This window comes from Rousettus aegyptiacus, unplaced genomic scaffold, assembly GCF_014176215.1.
Source record: "Rousettus aegyptiacus isolate mRouAeg1 unplaced genomic scaffold, mRouAeg1.p scaffold_m13_p_5, whole genome shotgun sequence".
Classification (NCBI taxonomy): Eukaryota; Metazoa; Chordata; class Mammalia; order Chiroptera; family Pteropodidae; genus Rousettus; species Rousettus aegyptiacus.
In genome coordinates, this window is record NW_023416308.1 from 77,153,820 (window position 1) to 77,171,823 (window position 18,004).

Sequence of the window (18,004 nt, forward strand, 5' to 3'; positions counted from 1 at the left end):
CTCAGGCCCAGGGCTTGACAGCTGTGCAAAGACAGAACAACCCTCCAGGATAGGCGTATCTACTATTCCCAAGCCAGGACAAAGGTAAGTTTCTATGCCTCTTCCAGCCACACCTCCAGGGTACAGCAGGGCTGAACCAGTTCAAGGCTCTTGATTTCCTCTCCAGGAACCTTCCCCACAGCCCTCCCATCAGCTCTCTTCCTCTTCTAAGGGTCCCAAGCTCCAACTCTGCCCCTTGAATCCACATCAAGTGTGAATTCCCACCACTACTGTGGGAATCCAGACGCTTCCCTGGACTCCTATCCCCAGTTTTCTCATTGCAGAGCTGAGCACAGAGCCAGGCACACAAGACCTGAGGGAAAGGGAATATTTGAGGACCAATATAAATAATTAAGTCCTGGTCTTGGCTCTTGGGGCTACAAGACCAACAGGTTCCCTGAGGACTATTCATGTGCAGACACTGCTTTCTAGGCAGCAGTTCCTTTGTATTTCACAACCCTGAGGAGAGAAAGGATTATTCCCCCTGTTTTAATTAAGAAACTATGGTTGAGCACAGTGTTTCTTTTCACAGTGAATAACAGAGCTATGATTCAAACCCGGGTCTCATTCCTCTAATCTGAATGAATCTAAAAACGATGCGATCTGTCTTCTATCCATCCACAAACTCAACCAAAATAATTCATCAGACACGGATGGGTCCATCTATTTATTAGAACTAGCTGTCAAAGAAACTCCAAGCCCCACCATGGTGTAGGAATTGGATAACAGAGGAATGGGTAATGGATGGAGACATGCTTAGGGCTCCCTCATTTATGAAAGTAAGCTGAGCCTAGCCTGGTTGTTTGTGGCGAGCTGGACTCAGCCAAGAAGCCAGAGTTGCAGCATCAGGGCCAGGCTGAGTAGGAGAGGCCCAGCCCTGTGGGGCATGGCCCTGGCTTTCATTGCCAAGGCATAGAACCTCGCCACCTCCTCATTGGGGTTACCCTGGGCTGGGTCAAACCACATCTGGATGCAGCGGCCGCTCCCTCTGCTGTATTGGCTGACCTTGTAAGAGTGATTCCACAGGCCCTCACACAGGGCTGCAGGCGTGGGGAAGTAGGATTCAAATGTGCGGCAGACGGCCTCAGCTGGACACTTGTTAGATCCTGCAGGAGGAGAGAGTGTGGACACAGACCTTCAGCCCCTGGTTACCCCAGCAATCCTCATCCAGCCCCAAATCCTCAAACCCCCTTTGTCTAAACTCCACCTCCATCTCCCCACCCAACAGCCCTCACCTGAGGTCCAGTTCCAGCCCTTGTGCCAGTTGCTCTTGCAAGTGTAGGAGGTGCGGCAGGCTTCCCACCAGCTCTGACAGTCCTCTTTGCACAGGGGCACATCCAGGAAACGTTCTTTGCGCCAGCTCTGGTCTACCTGGATGGGAGGTGGGGCGGGAAGGCTCCTCTCAGTCAGGTGTGTTGGCAGCCACAACCTTGACCGAGCTGGAGGGCAGCCTGCTGGGGTGGGGTGAGGGAGGCACCCATACCTGCTGGATCCAGGGCCCCAGGTTGGGGGAACACTCATAAAAGCATGTGTCCTGGATGAAGTGGTGCTTGCAGGCGGGCTGCATCTGGCCGCAGTGGTCCCAGTTAAAGTTATACAGGAGGGAGGTGTCCCTGTGCAGCTCCTGGCTGGTGCTGACGGAGCAGCAGGCGTTCTTCTTCCAGGGACTGCACTGGGTGGGGAGGACACAGGACTAAGTCCTCCCCTCCACCACAGCCTTTTGCCACCTCCAGCCTCTCTCCATTTTATTCTTACTTTTCTGCTCCCAGGTACATTGCCTCACACTCATCGTGAGGACCCTTCTGTCCTTGGCCTCTAGGAACTCCCATCTTGGGGGACACTCAGTTACAACAGTGTGAGCAGGAGGTTGTGGGAGTCTGAGAAAGACCCTGTCTTAGGGAGACAATAAACTATCATCTTTATAGCCCTTAACATTTTATAAAACTTCTTTAATTTATTAATTAAAAAATAAATATTGAGTACCTATTCTACCCCAGTCACTGTTCTAGATGGAATATAGCAGAAAACAAAGCAGACAGAAATATGTGTTCATGGAACTTACATTCTGGTCAAGGGAGACAGTAAGGCACTAGGAGAGAAAATATATGTAAGGATATGATAAGTTATATGGAGAAAATTACAGCAGGAAATGGGAATGTGGAGTATGGATGGGAGGATTGTTGAAATTTTAAATAGAGTGGTGGTGAAAAGCCTCACTAGAAGGTGACAATTTGAGCAAAAGAGGAAATAAAGAGTGTGATATGCAGTAATATATGTTGAACAACCTTATTCTTGGCAAGCATTAAGATCTGTTCCTCCCCTGTCCCCCGCCTCCCCCCGCAGTGGCTAGGCCAGGGCCGGACACACAGAAGTCTCACAAACACATCTGCTGAAAAAAGTAAATGAAAGACCTATTTATGATTCCTTAAATCTAAACCAAGCTCCATCTTACATATAGACACACCATATTTTAGCAAGTTTTTAATATAGACCAGATTTTCCAGGACGACAAAAACTGTGAAAGGGAAGGCTAAACTGCAATATGTTTTGTTTTACTGGAGTTATTCACTATTTTAGAAAAGATGTCATCAATGGCAACACTGCTTAGAGCATCTTATAGCATTTAAGCTGGCCACCTCTATCAATCTTCATTTGTAGCTGCTCCATTCATAGCGATTTTGTGAATAAAAGAAACATATGCTATTTCATAAAGACTTCTAATGTAGTCATACCAAAGAACAGATGTATTGAAATATATATTATTTGATCATAAATTACTTTCTTTTTATTCTCCTCTGTATTACAGATTGAGCATTATATTGATATTTTTAAATTAAATATGCAAATAGGTTCTAGCAGCTTTGACTTTCATACCAGGATAGCAAAGAGAGTCTAAACAGTCTTTTTCATAAAGAGGAGACATGGAGTCTGATAAGGCTGCAATTGACTGGCATAAATTTTATAGGATGTATGAATGTATAGCATCTCTGCCCTGTATCACAGTCATAAGAGGCCTTCTCCTCCTCTACCCTTAGCACTCCATTGGACTGGCATATAGTGAAGGTAGGAAGAGCCATCTTCCCACAGTCTCTCACCCTCCAAATCCCTAGAGGTTACCCTAGTCCTATCCCTACCCCACCACAAGGGCTTATCATGTCCAGTTCCTCTGTATGTTCATATGCACCTCTGGGCCTCAGTTTCCTCATTTGTGTCATGTGGAGAATATCATCTACCTACATCAAAGGACCACTGTGAATATGAAGTAATGTACAGAAACACACGACACCTATTTGGGGCTCAATAAATGAATATTCCATATTATTGCTGACATGGTATCCTTTTCTTAGGAGGCCACCCCTAAAATCACCTCAACCACTCCCAGTTTTCATCTTCACTCACAGCAATAACTCAAGATATGGGGGTATCTGACCCCTGAACCCTTCCCCCGCCACTTTAATTTCCTGTTCCCTGTCAGAACCAGCTCCCCACCCCCAAACCAGAGCCACACTCCAGCCATACCTGGCCATGCAACTTGTCCTCAGGGCCTGGCTTTGTCTTGTGGTGTTTGGCGTCCATGCAGACATTGATCAAATCTGTCTTGTCCCTGGCACTGCACGTGAAGGCAATCCAGGCCAGAAGCAGCAGAGGTGGTGTCAGTTTCCAGGCCATGTCTTTCTGTCCCTGAAGAAGAAGCTGTAGTTAGTGAGACTAAGGCCTGAGAGGAGAGAGCCCCATGCAAGGTACTCCCATCACCCCTGCCTCAATTTCCCCATCTCCACAGTGAAAGATGGGGTCAGATCCTATTCCTTCAGTGCTGGGGTTCGTAGATTCCCTGAGGCTGAGGCAGAGGAGGCTGACAAAAGGAGCTCCCTTACCCCAGGTTTGGAGGGCTCAGAAAGGGATCTAGAGTCAGTAAGTGGGCCCTGGGGAGTCTTCCCGAGTTGGAGGAGATGCCTATTTCCTCACCTCCTCTCTGGACTGTACCTTTAAAAAGTAATAGTTCAAGTCCATGTCATACTCCCGTTATCCTGTATCTAGCAGTTTTTCTGCCATTAGACCCTGGATTACCTGGGTTCCCATGCTGGCTTAGAAACACTGTTAGCCTGGGAAAGGCAGTAGCCCAGCTCTGCTGAGTTCTTCAAATCAGCACGAGCATCAACTGATGTAACACATGGAGCCATGTTCGGTTAAATGATACAAAAATAAGAACGGTGGTTTTTAAATAGCCTTTCTCCCTCACTTTTTCTTTTCCTATTTCTTGAAGGCCATTTTCTCCCTCCAACCCATGGTAACTCTGGCCTCCTCAGTTCTCTCTGAGGGCTGGACAAATGTACCAGATCCTCACTTGACCCCTCAAAAAACAAAAACAGAGACCCTTGGACCTGAGGGACAACAGAGAAGTCTCCCATGTTGGAACAGCCAACCAGACAAGCACTTAGAGTCATAGAAGGAACTTGGCAAAAGTGACAGCGCTTTCTCTGCTTATGACTGCCCTCACCCCCACCCCTACCCATTACAGATATGTTCCTTTGGCCTCTGTCACTGAAGTGCCTAAGAACTGATAATGAAGACCCATTCCTCTCCCTCACCATCTCCACTGCAGTTGAGTACCAAGCCCTGGCAAAGAAAGGTTCCTCCAAAAATCTTTTTGAAATTCACTTCCCTGGGCTCTGCTGTTTAGGGTCAGTTCTTCCTCCTCCAATTTCTTCCCCTTTGAATCATCTTCCCCACAGGAGTCACAGCAATCTTTCTAAAGAAAAACACTCCCCTCCCCCACGCACAAACCCACCAGGTCTCCCTAGTGCCCCTATCACCCTTTCTTCCTTAGGGCATCTTGCCTGAGCCTTCTTCGCTGCTGGGTGTCTGGATTGGCCTCTCTCCTGGCTGGCAACAGCTCCAAGGCCCCTGGACTGTCTCCAGTGGTCTCTGTCCTCAGCGCAAGTTAGACTAGGGCTCTGGTTAGCACAAAATATGTCCAGCCTCAGCAATTCTTCTTCCGCCTTCCCTCTTCCTTACTCCAGCCTCTTCAAGGCTCCATTAGTCTGTTAAGTTCTCCATTCCTGTTTTATTTCATCTCTTTGTTTATTTACTCATTCCAGGATCCATACATAACATCTTTCATCAAAATCTAGAGAACCACTCATCTCCAACAGGAATCTGAATTTTTGAGGTACCTCAAGTGGTTGTCAGAAATGAAAAATTGGATAAATAAAATGTGATATATATGTACATGTGATTTGCAAAGCTAACTTGAGGAGGCTAAGGCGTGGTAAGGAAGAACCCAGGCTTTCAGGCTGTGGGATCCAATGATCCATTCCTCATACAACCTTGGGAAATGTCACTAAACCTTGTTGAGCTTTAGTTGACTCACCAGAAAATTGTTGAGAATTAATCTAGAAAAGCCTGGGACATACCAAGTAGGCTTAAATTGAGAGCTATCAGGTTAATATATGAGCAGCCAAGTGGACACAGGTAGAAGTTGAGGTACAGAAGTCAAGGGTCACAGAGAAAAATTTTCTCAAATCTGTTAAATGATATCTCATCATTTAGCATTTTTGTAACCATAACTAAGCAATTTTTGATAGTCTTTGTCCTTTGTAACTGGCTTCTTTGAATAGCGTAATATCCTCAAAGTCATTTACATTTCAGAATTTCATTACTATTTATGGCTGAATAATGTTTTATTGTGTGATATATATGTATAAATATATACATATATATCACATTTCATTTATCCAATTTTTCATCAGTAGACACTTGGGTTGCTTTCACCTTTTGGCTATCGTGAAGAATGCTGCTATAAATATGGGTGTACAAATATCTCTTAAGAACCTGCTTTCAATTCTTTTGGGTATGTGCCCAGAAGTAGAATAACTGGATCATATGGTAATTTTATTTTCAATTGTTGAGGAATTGTCATACTGTTTTCCATAACAGCTGTACAATTTTACATTCTCATTAACAATGTACAAGAAGTCCAATTTGTTCACATCCTTGCCAACACTTGTTATTTTCTGTTGGATTTTTCAAAATAGAAGCCATCCTGGCAGATGTGAGATGATGTCTTGTCATGGCTTTGAGTTGCATTTCCCTAATGATTAGTGATGTTGGGCAACTTTTCATATGCTTGTTGGTCATTCGTGTATCTTTTTTGGAATAACATCTATTCAAGTTGTTTGCCCATTTTGAAATCAGGTTATGTGCTTTCTGTTTTTGATTTGAAGGAGTTCTTTATATTCTGGTTAGCCCCTTATCAGATATATGATTTGCAAATATTTTCTCCCATTCTGTAGGTTGCCTTTTCCCTCAAACTGTCCTTTGATGCAAAGTTTTTAATTTTGATGTAATTCAATTTATTTTTTTCTTTTGTTGCCTTTTTGCTGTCACATCCAAGAAATCATTGTGTAATACAGTGTCATGAAGCTCTTCCCCTATGTTTTCTTAAGGAGTTTTCTAGTTTTAGCCTATATGTTTAGGTCTCAGATCCATTCTGAGTTAATTTTTGTATATGATGTAAAGTAAGTGTTAAACTTAATTTTTTTTTGCATGTGAATATCCAGTTGTGTCCCATCATCATATTTTGAAGACTATTCTCATTGAATTGTTTTGGCACCATTGCCAAAAATCTGGACTCTAAGTTCTAGTCCATCGATGTATATATGTATCCTTATGCTACTACCACACTGTCTTGATTACTGTAACTTTGTAGTAGATTTTGAAATCAGGAATTGTGAACACTCCAATATGGTTCTTTTTCAAGATTGTTTTGACTATTATGGGTCTGTTGCATGTCCATATAGATTTTTGGCTCAGGTTGTCAATTTCTACAAGAATGTCAGCTGAAATTTCGATAAGGATTGAGTTGAATCTGTAGATCAATTTGGAGAGTATTACTCTCTTAATATTGTCTTTTGATTGATGAACATGGATGTCTTCCATTTGGTTAGGTTTTCAATTTCTTTCAACAATGTTTTGTAGTTTTGAGTGTATAGCCTTTTTCTTTGTTTAATGTATTCCTATGTATGTTATTCTTTTTATGCTATTGTAAATAGAATTGTAATCTTAAATTCATTTTTGTGCCATTCATTGCTAGTGTATAGAAATACAATTGATTTTTATATATTGATCTGGTGTCCTATAAATTTTCTGAACTCACTTTTTAGTAATATAATGTTTTGGGGATTCCTTAGGATTTTCTGTATAAAATGTCATATCAACTGTAAATAGAAATGGTTTTATTTCTTCCTTTCCAATATGAATTAATTTTAATTTTTTTTCTTAACCAATAGCCCTGGCTAAAACCTTCAATATAACATTGAATAGACATAATAAGAGTGGATAACCTTGTCTTATTCCTGATCTTAGGGAGAAAGCAGCAATATATATATATAATAACATAATATATATTATATATAATATTATATATTATATATTTATTATATATTTTATATATTATAATATATAATATATAACATATTAAAATATATAATATATAATGTTATATATTATAATATGTGTTATATAATATATAATATATATTATTTTATATATAATATATATTATATATTGAGTATAATATTAACTGTGGGTTTTTCATAGATTTTTTTTTTATCAGGTTGGAGAGATTACCTTCTATTCCTAATTTGTTCATTGTTTTGTTTTTTATTGTGAAAAGATTTTGAATTTTGTCATGTCATTTCTGTACCAGTTGAGATGATCATGTGGATTTTGTCCTTTATTCTAATTATATGGTGCTTTATTAAATCAATTGACTTTTGAGTGTTAAACCACCTTGCATTTCTGAGATAAATCATACTTGATAAATGTATAATCATTTTTACATGTTGCAGGATTTAGTTTGCTAGTATTTTGTTGAAGAGACATGTCCTTATAGAAGGGACATGCAGTTTTCTCTTTGGTGATTTCTTTGTCTGATTTCGTATCAAGGTAATACTGGTCTCATAAAATGAGTTGAGAAGTGTTCCTCCCTCTTTTTTTTTCTTTGGAAGATAGTTTGTGAATGATTGGAATTAATTATTATTTAAACATTTAGCAGAATGTACCATGGAAGCGAGCAACTCTTCTTTGTGGGAAGTTTTAAAATTGCTAATACATCTCTTCACTTGTTATAGGCATATTTAGGTTTTTCACTTCTTCTTGCATAATCTTTGGTAATTTGTGTCTTTGTAGGCATTTGTTCATTTCATGTATGTTATCTAATTTATTGGAATACAATTATTCGTAGTATTCTCTTACACTGCTTTTTATTTCTACAAAGAATGTAGTGATGTCTCCTCTTTTATCTATGGTGTTAGTAACTTGATTCTTCTTTTTTCCCTTGATCAATCTAGGTAAAGGTTTATCAGTTTTGTTGATCTTTTCAAAGAACTAACTTTTGGTTCCATTGATTTTTTCCTATTGTTTTCTATTCTTTATTCTATTCTATTTATTTTTACATTTTGTTATTTCCTTCCTTTGACTAGCTTTGGATTATTTTGCTCTTTTTTTTTTAAGGCAGTAGTTTAGGTTATTAATTTAAGATTTTTTTCTGGTATATTTTAATGCAAATACATATTTCACCTCTATTTCTATGTGCATCTCCAAAAATAAGTCTTATACAATCTTAATATCATTATCACACTTGTTAATAATTTTTTACTATTATCTAATAGTAATCCTTATTAAAATTTCCCCAGTTTTCTTTTATAAAACTATTTTGTTCAAATCAGGATTCAATCAAGTATCATTATTGTATTTAGTTGCTGTAACTCTTTTTTTTAATTTATTTATTTTAATTAGTTTCAAGTATACAGTACATTGGTTAGACATCTATATAGTTCGTAAAACGGTCACCCCATTTGCTCTCTCCCACCCCTGACCCTCCACCTAGCCAACATATTAATGCTAATTCTCTATGCCATGCTCCGCATCCCCATGACCATCCATCAGCTACTAAATTGTACTTCTTTAACCCTTCACTCCATTCTCCCAGCCCCCCAAACCTCCCTCCCCTCTATCCATCACCAAATTGTCCACTATATTTGTGAGTCTGTTTTTGATTAGTTTGTTCTTTTTATTCCTTAGATTCTGCATATAAGTGAAATCATATAGTACTTAATTTTCTCTGTCTGACTTAAATACCTTCTGGGTACATCAAAGCAATATCTTTTTCCATCCTCTTCCTTTTAGTCTGTGTGTGTCTTTTAATCTGAAGTGAGTCTTTTATAGGTGACATGTAGGGGTCTTGTTTTCCTTTTCATTCGTCCACTCTATCTTTTAGTTGGAACACTTAATTCTTTTCCATTTGAGTTATTTATTCATAGAAATGCAGTTGTTATCATTCATTATTCCTGTTTTTGATTCATTTTTTTCTTCTTCTCAAAGAAGTTCCTTAAACATTTCCTATAATATTGGCTTGGTGTTGATAAATTCCTTTAGCTTATTTTTGTCTGGGAAGCGCTTTATCTGTCCTTCAACTCTAAATGATAGCTTTGCTGGATAAAGTAATCTTAGTTGTAGATCCTGGATCTTCATCCTGTTGAATATCTTTTGCTGAGCCCTTCTGTCCTGCATAGTTTCTTTTGAGAAATTAGTTGCCAGTCTTCTGGGTGTTCCTTATAAGTAACTATCTGTTTTTCTTTTACTGCTTTTAATATTCTTTCTTTGTATTTAACCTTTGGCATTTTAATTAAGATGTGTCTTGGCATAGACCTCTTTGAATCCCTGATTTTTGGGATTCTGTAAGCTTCCTGGGGTTTTATGTTCATTTCCTTCGCCAGATTAGGGAAGCTTTCCATCATTATTTCTTCAAACGGCTGATCAACATCTTGATTTTCTTCAGGTACACCAATCAGATGGATATTTGGCCCTTTAATCGTGTCCCATATGCTCCTTAAATTATTTTTATAGTCTTGGCATTTTATCTCTTATCATTCTGTTTGCGTGTCTTTGGCTTTCAATCCTCTAGATAGGGCATTTGATCCTTTTCTTTATTCACTTTGTTTATTCCTTTGTTTATTCCATTTAACATACTTCCCACCTCAGATAATGTGTTCTTCATTTCAGACTGTTTCCCTTTAATAGTTTCCATTTCCATTTTTATGTTTTTATTTCTTTGTTGAATTTCTCATTAAAATTATCTACACTTCCCAAAAGTTCATTGAGCACCTTTATAACCAGTGTTTTGAACTGTACATACTGTATATCTGTTAGATTACTTGACTCCATTATATCTAAATCTCTGTTCTATTCTCTCATATGGCTTCTGCTTCTTTGTCTTCCCATTTTGGCTGCCTTTCCATGTCTGTTTCAATGTACTAAGTAAAGCTCCTAAGTCTCCCAGTCTTATCAGTACAGCTTTGCGTAGTAGGTGTCTGGTGGCACAGTCCTCAGAGGGGTTCAGCTGCAGGCCTTGTTTAGAACTAGCCTGTGCCTCTCCAGGGCCACCTGTCAAGATTCAGCAAGCAATCCACAGATGCTGTGCTCATAGTTGCCTCAAAAGGCCACACTAGAAACCGAGGCCAGCTGCCTCCAGTGTGAGTCTAGGTGCTGCTCAGCAAGGAGCACCTGACTCGCCGAGGATATACTTGGATTTGGCTTGGGTAGGGCTGTGAGTTGGGGGAGGTGGGGTTTAAGGGAATCCTCTGGGTAGAGCAACCTCTGACCTCTATATCCAGTTTGATGACATCATGGCTATGATGGCACTGTGTCCCGCGCACTGGTAAGGGGGTGCTCAAGAGAGAACAATGGACACCACAGGCACTTCTGTCTGTATAGAGCGAGTCTCACCTCGCCCCTTGATCCAACAAAGTCTCCTCGTAAGCCTCTGGTGGCCCCTGCACACAGCCGAATAGGCACTGGTGCTCAGAGCTAGCAGGTTTGTCACCGTTTGTGGAAAATCCGCTTGTGGATGTGGCCTCTTTAAGAGGCTTCTACCACTGCCGCTGTCTCCGTCTCACTCAGTTGCTTGAGACCAGACAGACCCATGTCCTCGCCCCGTCCTACCTTCTGCTGTTGCAGCGTGCCTTCTTGTACCTCTCCCTAGTTGTATGGCTTTTTCATCTAGATACTAGGCTATTTTTCCTTGCTGCTGCTCCTTGTTTCCGTCACAACTTTGATTTGATCGCCAGAGGGATGAACAGAGCCTTTATCATGTACACCATTTTTTTTTCCTACTTAGATTTTTCTTCTTCTTCTTTTTTTTTTAGGTTTATTGGGGCAACATTGGTTAATTATGTAATTTTCAGGTACATTATAATTTCACATCTATATATTCTATAGTGTGTTTACCACACAAAGTCCAGTTTCCTTCAGCTACCATATATTTGATCCCCCTTTACCCACTTTACCCTCCCCCTACTCCCCTATATTTGACCCCCTTTACCACATCCACCTTCCCCCCTCACTCCCACCCCTACCCTCTGATAACCACTAGTCTATAGTCCATGTTCGTGAGTCTCTGTTTGTATGTCCTGTTCATCTGGTGCTTTTAGGTTTATATCCCACATATGTGATATCATGTGATTTTCAACTTTTTCTGTCTGGCTTATTTTGCTTAGCATGATTATCTCGAGGTCCATCCATGTTGTCACAAATGGCATTATTTCATCTCTTCTTATGTCTGAGTAATATTCCATTGTGTATATGTACCACAGCTTCTTTAGACAATCATCTATCATAGGACACTTTGGTTGCTTCCATATCCTGGCCACAGTGAATAATGCTGCTATGAACATTGATGTGCAAATATCTTTATGGATATGGTTTTTTAAGTCTTTGGGGTAAATACCCAGTAGAGGGATTGCTGGATCATATGGTAGATCAATTCTTAGTTTTTTGAGGAACCTCCATATTGCTTTCTATAGAGGCCGTACCAATCTGCAGTCCCACCAGCAATGTATGAGGGTTCCTTTTTCTCTGTATCCTCTCTAACATATTTTATTAGTTATCCTATTAATTATAGCTATTCTAACAGGTGTGAGATATCTCATTGTGGTTTTGATTTGCATTTCCCTAACAGCTAGCAATGTTGAACATCTTTTCATATATTTGTTGGCCATTTGTATGTCTTCTAGGGAGAAGTATCTGTTCAGGTCCCCTGCCCATTTTTTGATTGGCTGGTTTTTGTTTTTTTGTTTGTTATCGAGTCGTATGAGTTTTTTTGTATATTTTGGATATTAGGCTCTTATCGGAGATGTTGCTTGCAAATATATTTTCCCACTCAGATGGTTCTCTCTTTACCTTGTTGATGATTTCTTTTGCTGAGCAGTAGCTTTGTAGTTTGATGTAGTCCCATTCATGTATTTTAGCTTTTACTTCCCTTGCCTTTGAGGTCAAATTCATAAAATCCTCTTTAAGTCCAAGGTCCTTGAGTTTAGTTCCTATGTTTTCTTCTATGCATTTTATTGTTTCAGGTCTTATATTAAGGTCCTTAATCCATTTAGAGTTAATTTTGGTGTGTAGTGATAGACGATAGTCGTTTCATTCTTTTGCAGGTGGCTTCTTAGTTTTCCCAGCACCATTTGTTGAAGAGGATTTCCTTTCTCCACTGTATGTTTTTGGCTTTTTTGTTGAAAATTATTTGCCCACATAAATATGAGTTTACTTCTGGACTCTCGATTCTGTTCCACTGCTCTGTGTGTCTGTTTTGCTGCCAATAGCATGCTGTTTTGATTCTTTCTTCTTTTTAATATAGGCACTTACAGCTCTAACCTTCCCTCTAAGCGCTGCTTTAACTGTGTCCCATATGTCTTGTTTAATTTACACATATTTATGAATTTCCTAAAACTTTCTCTTATTGATTTTCAATTTTATTCCATTGTGGTCAGAGAGCATACTTTGCATTATTTTAATTATTTTAAATTTATTGGTGCCTTTTTTAATGGCTTAACATGATAGTCCATATCCACTTGAGAAGAATCCATATCTTCTGTTGTTTGTTGGCATATTCTATAGATGTCTGTTAAATCTAGCTGGTTTGTTGTGTTGTACAAGTGGTCTGTTTCCCTGCTGATCTGCCTAGCTATTCTATTCATTGTTAGTAGGGGAATATTAGAATATCTAGTTGTTGTTGTTGAACTGTGTATTTCTCTCTTTAATTGCCTCATTTTTACTTTGTGTATCTTAGGACTATGTTGTTAGATGCTTTTTTAAAATTTATTTTAAAGTTATAGTTGATATACAATATTATATTAGTTTCAAGTGTATGACAGTGATTAGACATTTATATACCTTACTAAGTGATCACCATGGTAAGTCTAATACCCAGCTGGCACCCTACATAGTTATTTACAATATTATATTCCCTATGCTACATATTACATCCTTTTGAGTAATTTTATAATTGGCAGTTCATACTTCTTAATCCCCCTGGAACATTTGTTTATGATTATTATGCGTGCCTGATAGATTGACCCTTTTATTATTGTAAATGTTTTTTTCTCCTCTTAAAAATTTTTGCCTTTAATTCTATTTGATATTGTTATAGCCACTCCAGATACCCTTTGATTATTGTTTGCATGATATATATTTTTTTAACCTCTTAATTTCAACTTTTTTGCATCTGTGAATCTTAAGTGTGGTTCATATAGACAACATGTAGTTGAATAATAATCTTTTTATCTGCCAATCTCTGTATTTTTATTGGAGTATTTAATTCATTTATGTATAATTTAATTACTAATGATATAAGATTTTCATCTGCAATTTTATTTGTTTTATGTAAGTCTTTTGTCTTTTTTGTTCTTCTATTTCTCCATTACTGCCTTTTTTTATGTTTAATAGATATTTTCTGGTGTGTAACTTTAATTTCTTTGTTGTTTCTTTTACTGCATTTTAAAAGATTTTTTAGTAGTCGCTCTGGAATTGCAATTAGCATCATAATGTTTAACACTAGTTCAGCTTGATACCAACTGAGTTTTAATAGCATTCAAATTTTGCTCCAATATAACTTCATTTTCTTCCCCACTCCTTTGTACTATTATTATCATACAAATTACAGCTTTATACATTATAAATATGTCATCATAATTTTATAATTATTACTTAATGCAGCTGTTTCCATTAGATAGAATAAGAAACAAGTTACAATATAAATACATTTATACCATATTTTATATTTCTATATGTGGCAACTTTTATTGGAGCCCTTTATTTCTCTCTGTGGATTCAAGGAACTGTCTGGTGTTCTTTCATGTCAGCCTGAAGCACACTCTTTGGTATTTCTTATAGGACAGGTCTGCTAACGACAAATTCTCTCAGTTTTGGTTTATTTGGGTATTAAAATTTTCTCCTTCATGTTTGAAGAATAGTTTCTCTGGTTATAGAATTTTTGGCTGACAGTCTTTTTCTTTTGGCATTTTTAACACGTTACCATCCCACTTACTCCTGGCCTTCACAGTTTCTCATGAGACATTAGCTGTTGATTTTTATTGAGGATCCCTTATAAATGCCATTATAAATAATGTTTTCCTATTGTTGCTTTTGAGATTATTTATCTTTGTCTTTCAATAGTTTGATGTGTTTAAGTGTTAATTTTTTTGAGTTTATCTTTGAGTTAAGTGGGCTTCTTAGATATGTAGATTAATGTTTTTATAAAATTTGAGAGATTTCGGGCATTATTTCTCCAAATGTTATTTATGCCTCTCTCTCTCTCTCTCTCTCTCTCTCTCTCTCTCTCTCTCTCTCTCTCTCTCTCTGTGTCTCTCTCCCCCTGTCCCTCTCTCCCTTCCTCCTTCCCTCCCTCTCTCTCTCCACCCCGCTCCTTCTATGATTCCGCTTGTATATATTTCAGTATGCTTGTGTTTCCACAGGTCCTTCAGGCTCTGTTCATTTTTCTTTATTCTTTTGGTTCTTAAGAATGGACAATTTCTATATTCTATATTAAAGTTTATAGGTCTTTCTTCTGCTATTTCAAATATGCTGCTGAACACCTCTAATAAATTTTTAAAATTCAAACTTTATTTTTTAAGAGCAGCTTAAGGTTCATAGTGAAATCGAGGGGAAAGTAAAGAGATTTCTGATATATCCCTTGCCCCCACACAGGTATAGCTTCCCTCATTATCAATATCCCTAACCAGAGTGGAACATTTGTTACAATTGATGAAACTACATTGACACATCTTAATTATAGAGTCCACAGTTTACATTAGGTTTCGCTCTTTGCAGGTCTCTTTTGGGTGGTGGGGGATTGAAAACTGGATATTTTAAATAACATAATATAGAATCTCTGGAAATCAGATTCTCCCAGAGCTTCTTATTTTTGCTGTTTATTTGTTTATTGACTTTCAAGGAGTAATTCTGTAAAGCTGACTCATGGACAAGGACAATGGACTAGTGGTTACCAGAGGGAGGAGGGAGGGGAGAAAGGGAAAATAAGAAAATAAAATGTTTTTAAAAAATTATGTATATATAGTATGAAAGTAAATAAATAAACTGGCATTAAAAATATATATATGCTCCCAATCAGGGAGCCCTGAAATATATAAAGCAATTACTAACAGAACTAATGGGAGAAACAGACCAAAACACTACTATAGTAGGAGACCTAAATACCCCACTGTCGGATAAGGACAGTTCGTCCAAACAGAAAATCAATAAGGAAATAACATCCTTAAATGACACATTAACCAACTGGACATAATTGACATTTACAGAGTGTTTCATCCCAAAACAGCTGCTTATACATTCTTCTCTAGTGCACATGAAACATTCTCAAGGATCGACCACATACTGGGACACAGAGATAGTCTCAACAAATATAAGAGGGTTGAAATCATACCAACCATATTCTATGATCATAATACTTTGAAGCTGAAGGTCAACTGCAAAAAGAAAGCAGGAAGAACTACAAATACGTGGACGTGAATGATAATGCTAGTACAACATATCAAAATAAGAGGAAAGTTTCTGTCATTACAGGCCTACCTCAAAAAACAAGAACGAGCCCAAATAACCAACCTAACACTTCATCTTAAAAAAAGAGAAAAGGAAGAACAAATGAAGCCTAAATCAGCAGAAGGAAAGAAATAATAAAATTAGAGCAGAAATAAATGAAATTGAAAACAAACAATAGAAAAAATAAATGCAACAAAGAGCTGGTTCTTTGTGAAGTTTAATAAAATTGACAAACCGCTGGCTAGACTCGCTAAAGAAAAAAGGAAAGAACACAAATAAACAAAATCAGGGATGAAAGAGGGGAAATAATGACAGACATCACAGAAATACAAAGGATCATACAACACTATGAAAAAGTATATAATGCCAAAATTAATAACCTAGAAGAAACTGACCACTACTTAGAAAAAGACAACCTTCCTAGACTGAATAACTGGAAAGAATCAGCGGTATGCAAATTGAAATAATCATCAAAAACCTACCAAAAAGTAAAAGACCAGGACCAGATGGCTTTACCAGTGAATTCTACCAAACATTTAAAAAAGATTTAATACCTATTCTCCTCAAACTCTTACAAAAAATCAAAGAGGAGGCAATACTTCCCAACTCGTTTTATGAGGCCAATATTACTCTGATACCGAAACCTGGTAAAGATCACACACACACACACACACACACACACACACACACACACATACACAAACTACAGACCAATACCTCTCATGAACACAGATGTAAAAATCCTAAATAAGATACTAGTGAATCAAATACAGCAACGTATTAAAAAGATTATATACCACGATCAAATGGGCTTCATCCTAGAGGCACAGGGATGGTTCAACATGTGCAAATCGATTAATGCGACATACCAAATAAACAAATTAAAAAATAAGGGACTATGTGTGTTGCTTTTGGCAAGCCTTCAATCCTCTGGAAGTTTACTCTGCCTTATTCCTCATTTTCTGTTTGAGCAGGGCCTTAGAGTCACCAGAATTGAGAGACTGGGGGTATTTCCTGGATATGCTTACAGTTTTGCAAATGTATGTGGATTTCTAGAACCGCCAGGCATGTGTCAAAGCTTTCAAAGCCCTCTATCTACATCTTATTCCCAATATACCTTTTAAGTTTTGGGCAGCCTCTTGTTTGTCTCAGTTGGTTTTCCTGCCTCAGGCAGCTGGGATTTCAAACAATTTGCTGCAGATTGTTTAGACAAACACCTAGGGATGGAGTTTCTCACTGTGTGAACTCTGAGTCAGATCAAATAAGACTAGCCCCATGAGTGGGGCTCTTACAAGGAGCTTCCAAGTAAGTCAAATAGTGACGTACCTCTAGGGATAGGGGTTTGGGGAAGCTCCACGCCCACTCTGCCCCCTCTAGTGGCTGCTATGCCCCTGGTTTTCAGAGCTGCTCTAATGTGAGACTGATGATTTTGAAGGCTACCTTGAAGTTGGGGAGAGGAAAAGCAAGTGGAAATGCCACAAAGCTCATTATTCCTAGGGAGAGCCAGCCATTTTTCTAGAATAAATGCTCCTTAGATTTTTGAAAGTTTTGTTTAATTTCCAGGGTTCTGGAAAAGTTGAGTTTGATCATTTTGCCAGTGTTCTTACTTTTATGGAGGAGTGGATTTTCAGATGTCTTTTCTGTCATTCCAGAAGTGCTTCTTCAGATTACTTTTATTTTAAGAAGTATAAGGCTTTAAATAATATTAGTCGCTCCTAAGAAGAAATTGTTTTTAAGTATACATTCTACTCTTAACGTGAAGAAATAAAAGTTATTTTTTGTTTCCTGTGTCTTTTCCCCTTACTGCAGAGTTAAGTTCCTTACTCTATTCGGATGTGAACATTTACTTCTCAAAAGCATGTTAATTTTTTTTAGTTTTGTGCTGGCTAACATTAGGTCATGATCTAACATAAAATAATAGAGTTCCTCACTTCTAGAGAAGTTAAAATTCTTAATGACAGGGTTATGAAATATACTATTCTTATTAATAACACAGCCAAGACTAAGGCTATTTCCTGACAATACTTTTTTTGGTTTCCCTTTTCCAAATCAGGTCCTAAATTCAGAATAA

General features: G+C 38.1%; 1 protein-coding gene across 2 annotated transcripts; it reads right to left on the minus strand.

The window, feature by feature from the left end:
• Positions 1-687: 687 nt before the first annotated feature.
• FOLR2 (folate receptor beta) lies at positions 688-5,004 on the minus strand. Of its 2 annotated transcripts, none has more exons than XM_016157999.2 (5): positions 4,878-5,004; positions 3,559-3,720; positions 1,523-1,711; positions 1,275-1,410; positions 688-1,145 (listed from the first exon to the last, which is right to left on the minus strand). In XM_016157999.2, exons 2-5 carry the CDS (start codon positions 3,706-3,708, stop codon positions 859-861), a joined length of 762 nt encoding a protein of 253 aa, XP_016013485.2. In that variant the 5' UTR covers positions 3,709-3,720; positions 4,878-5,004; the 3' UTR covers positions 688-858. The 2 variants fall into 2 exon arrangements, with proteins under 2 accessions (XP_016013485.2, XP_016013487.2); XM_016158001.2 differs by having other exon boundaries at positions 4,829-4,999.
• Positions 5,005-18,004: the final 13,000 nt, after the last annotated feature.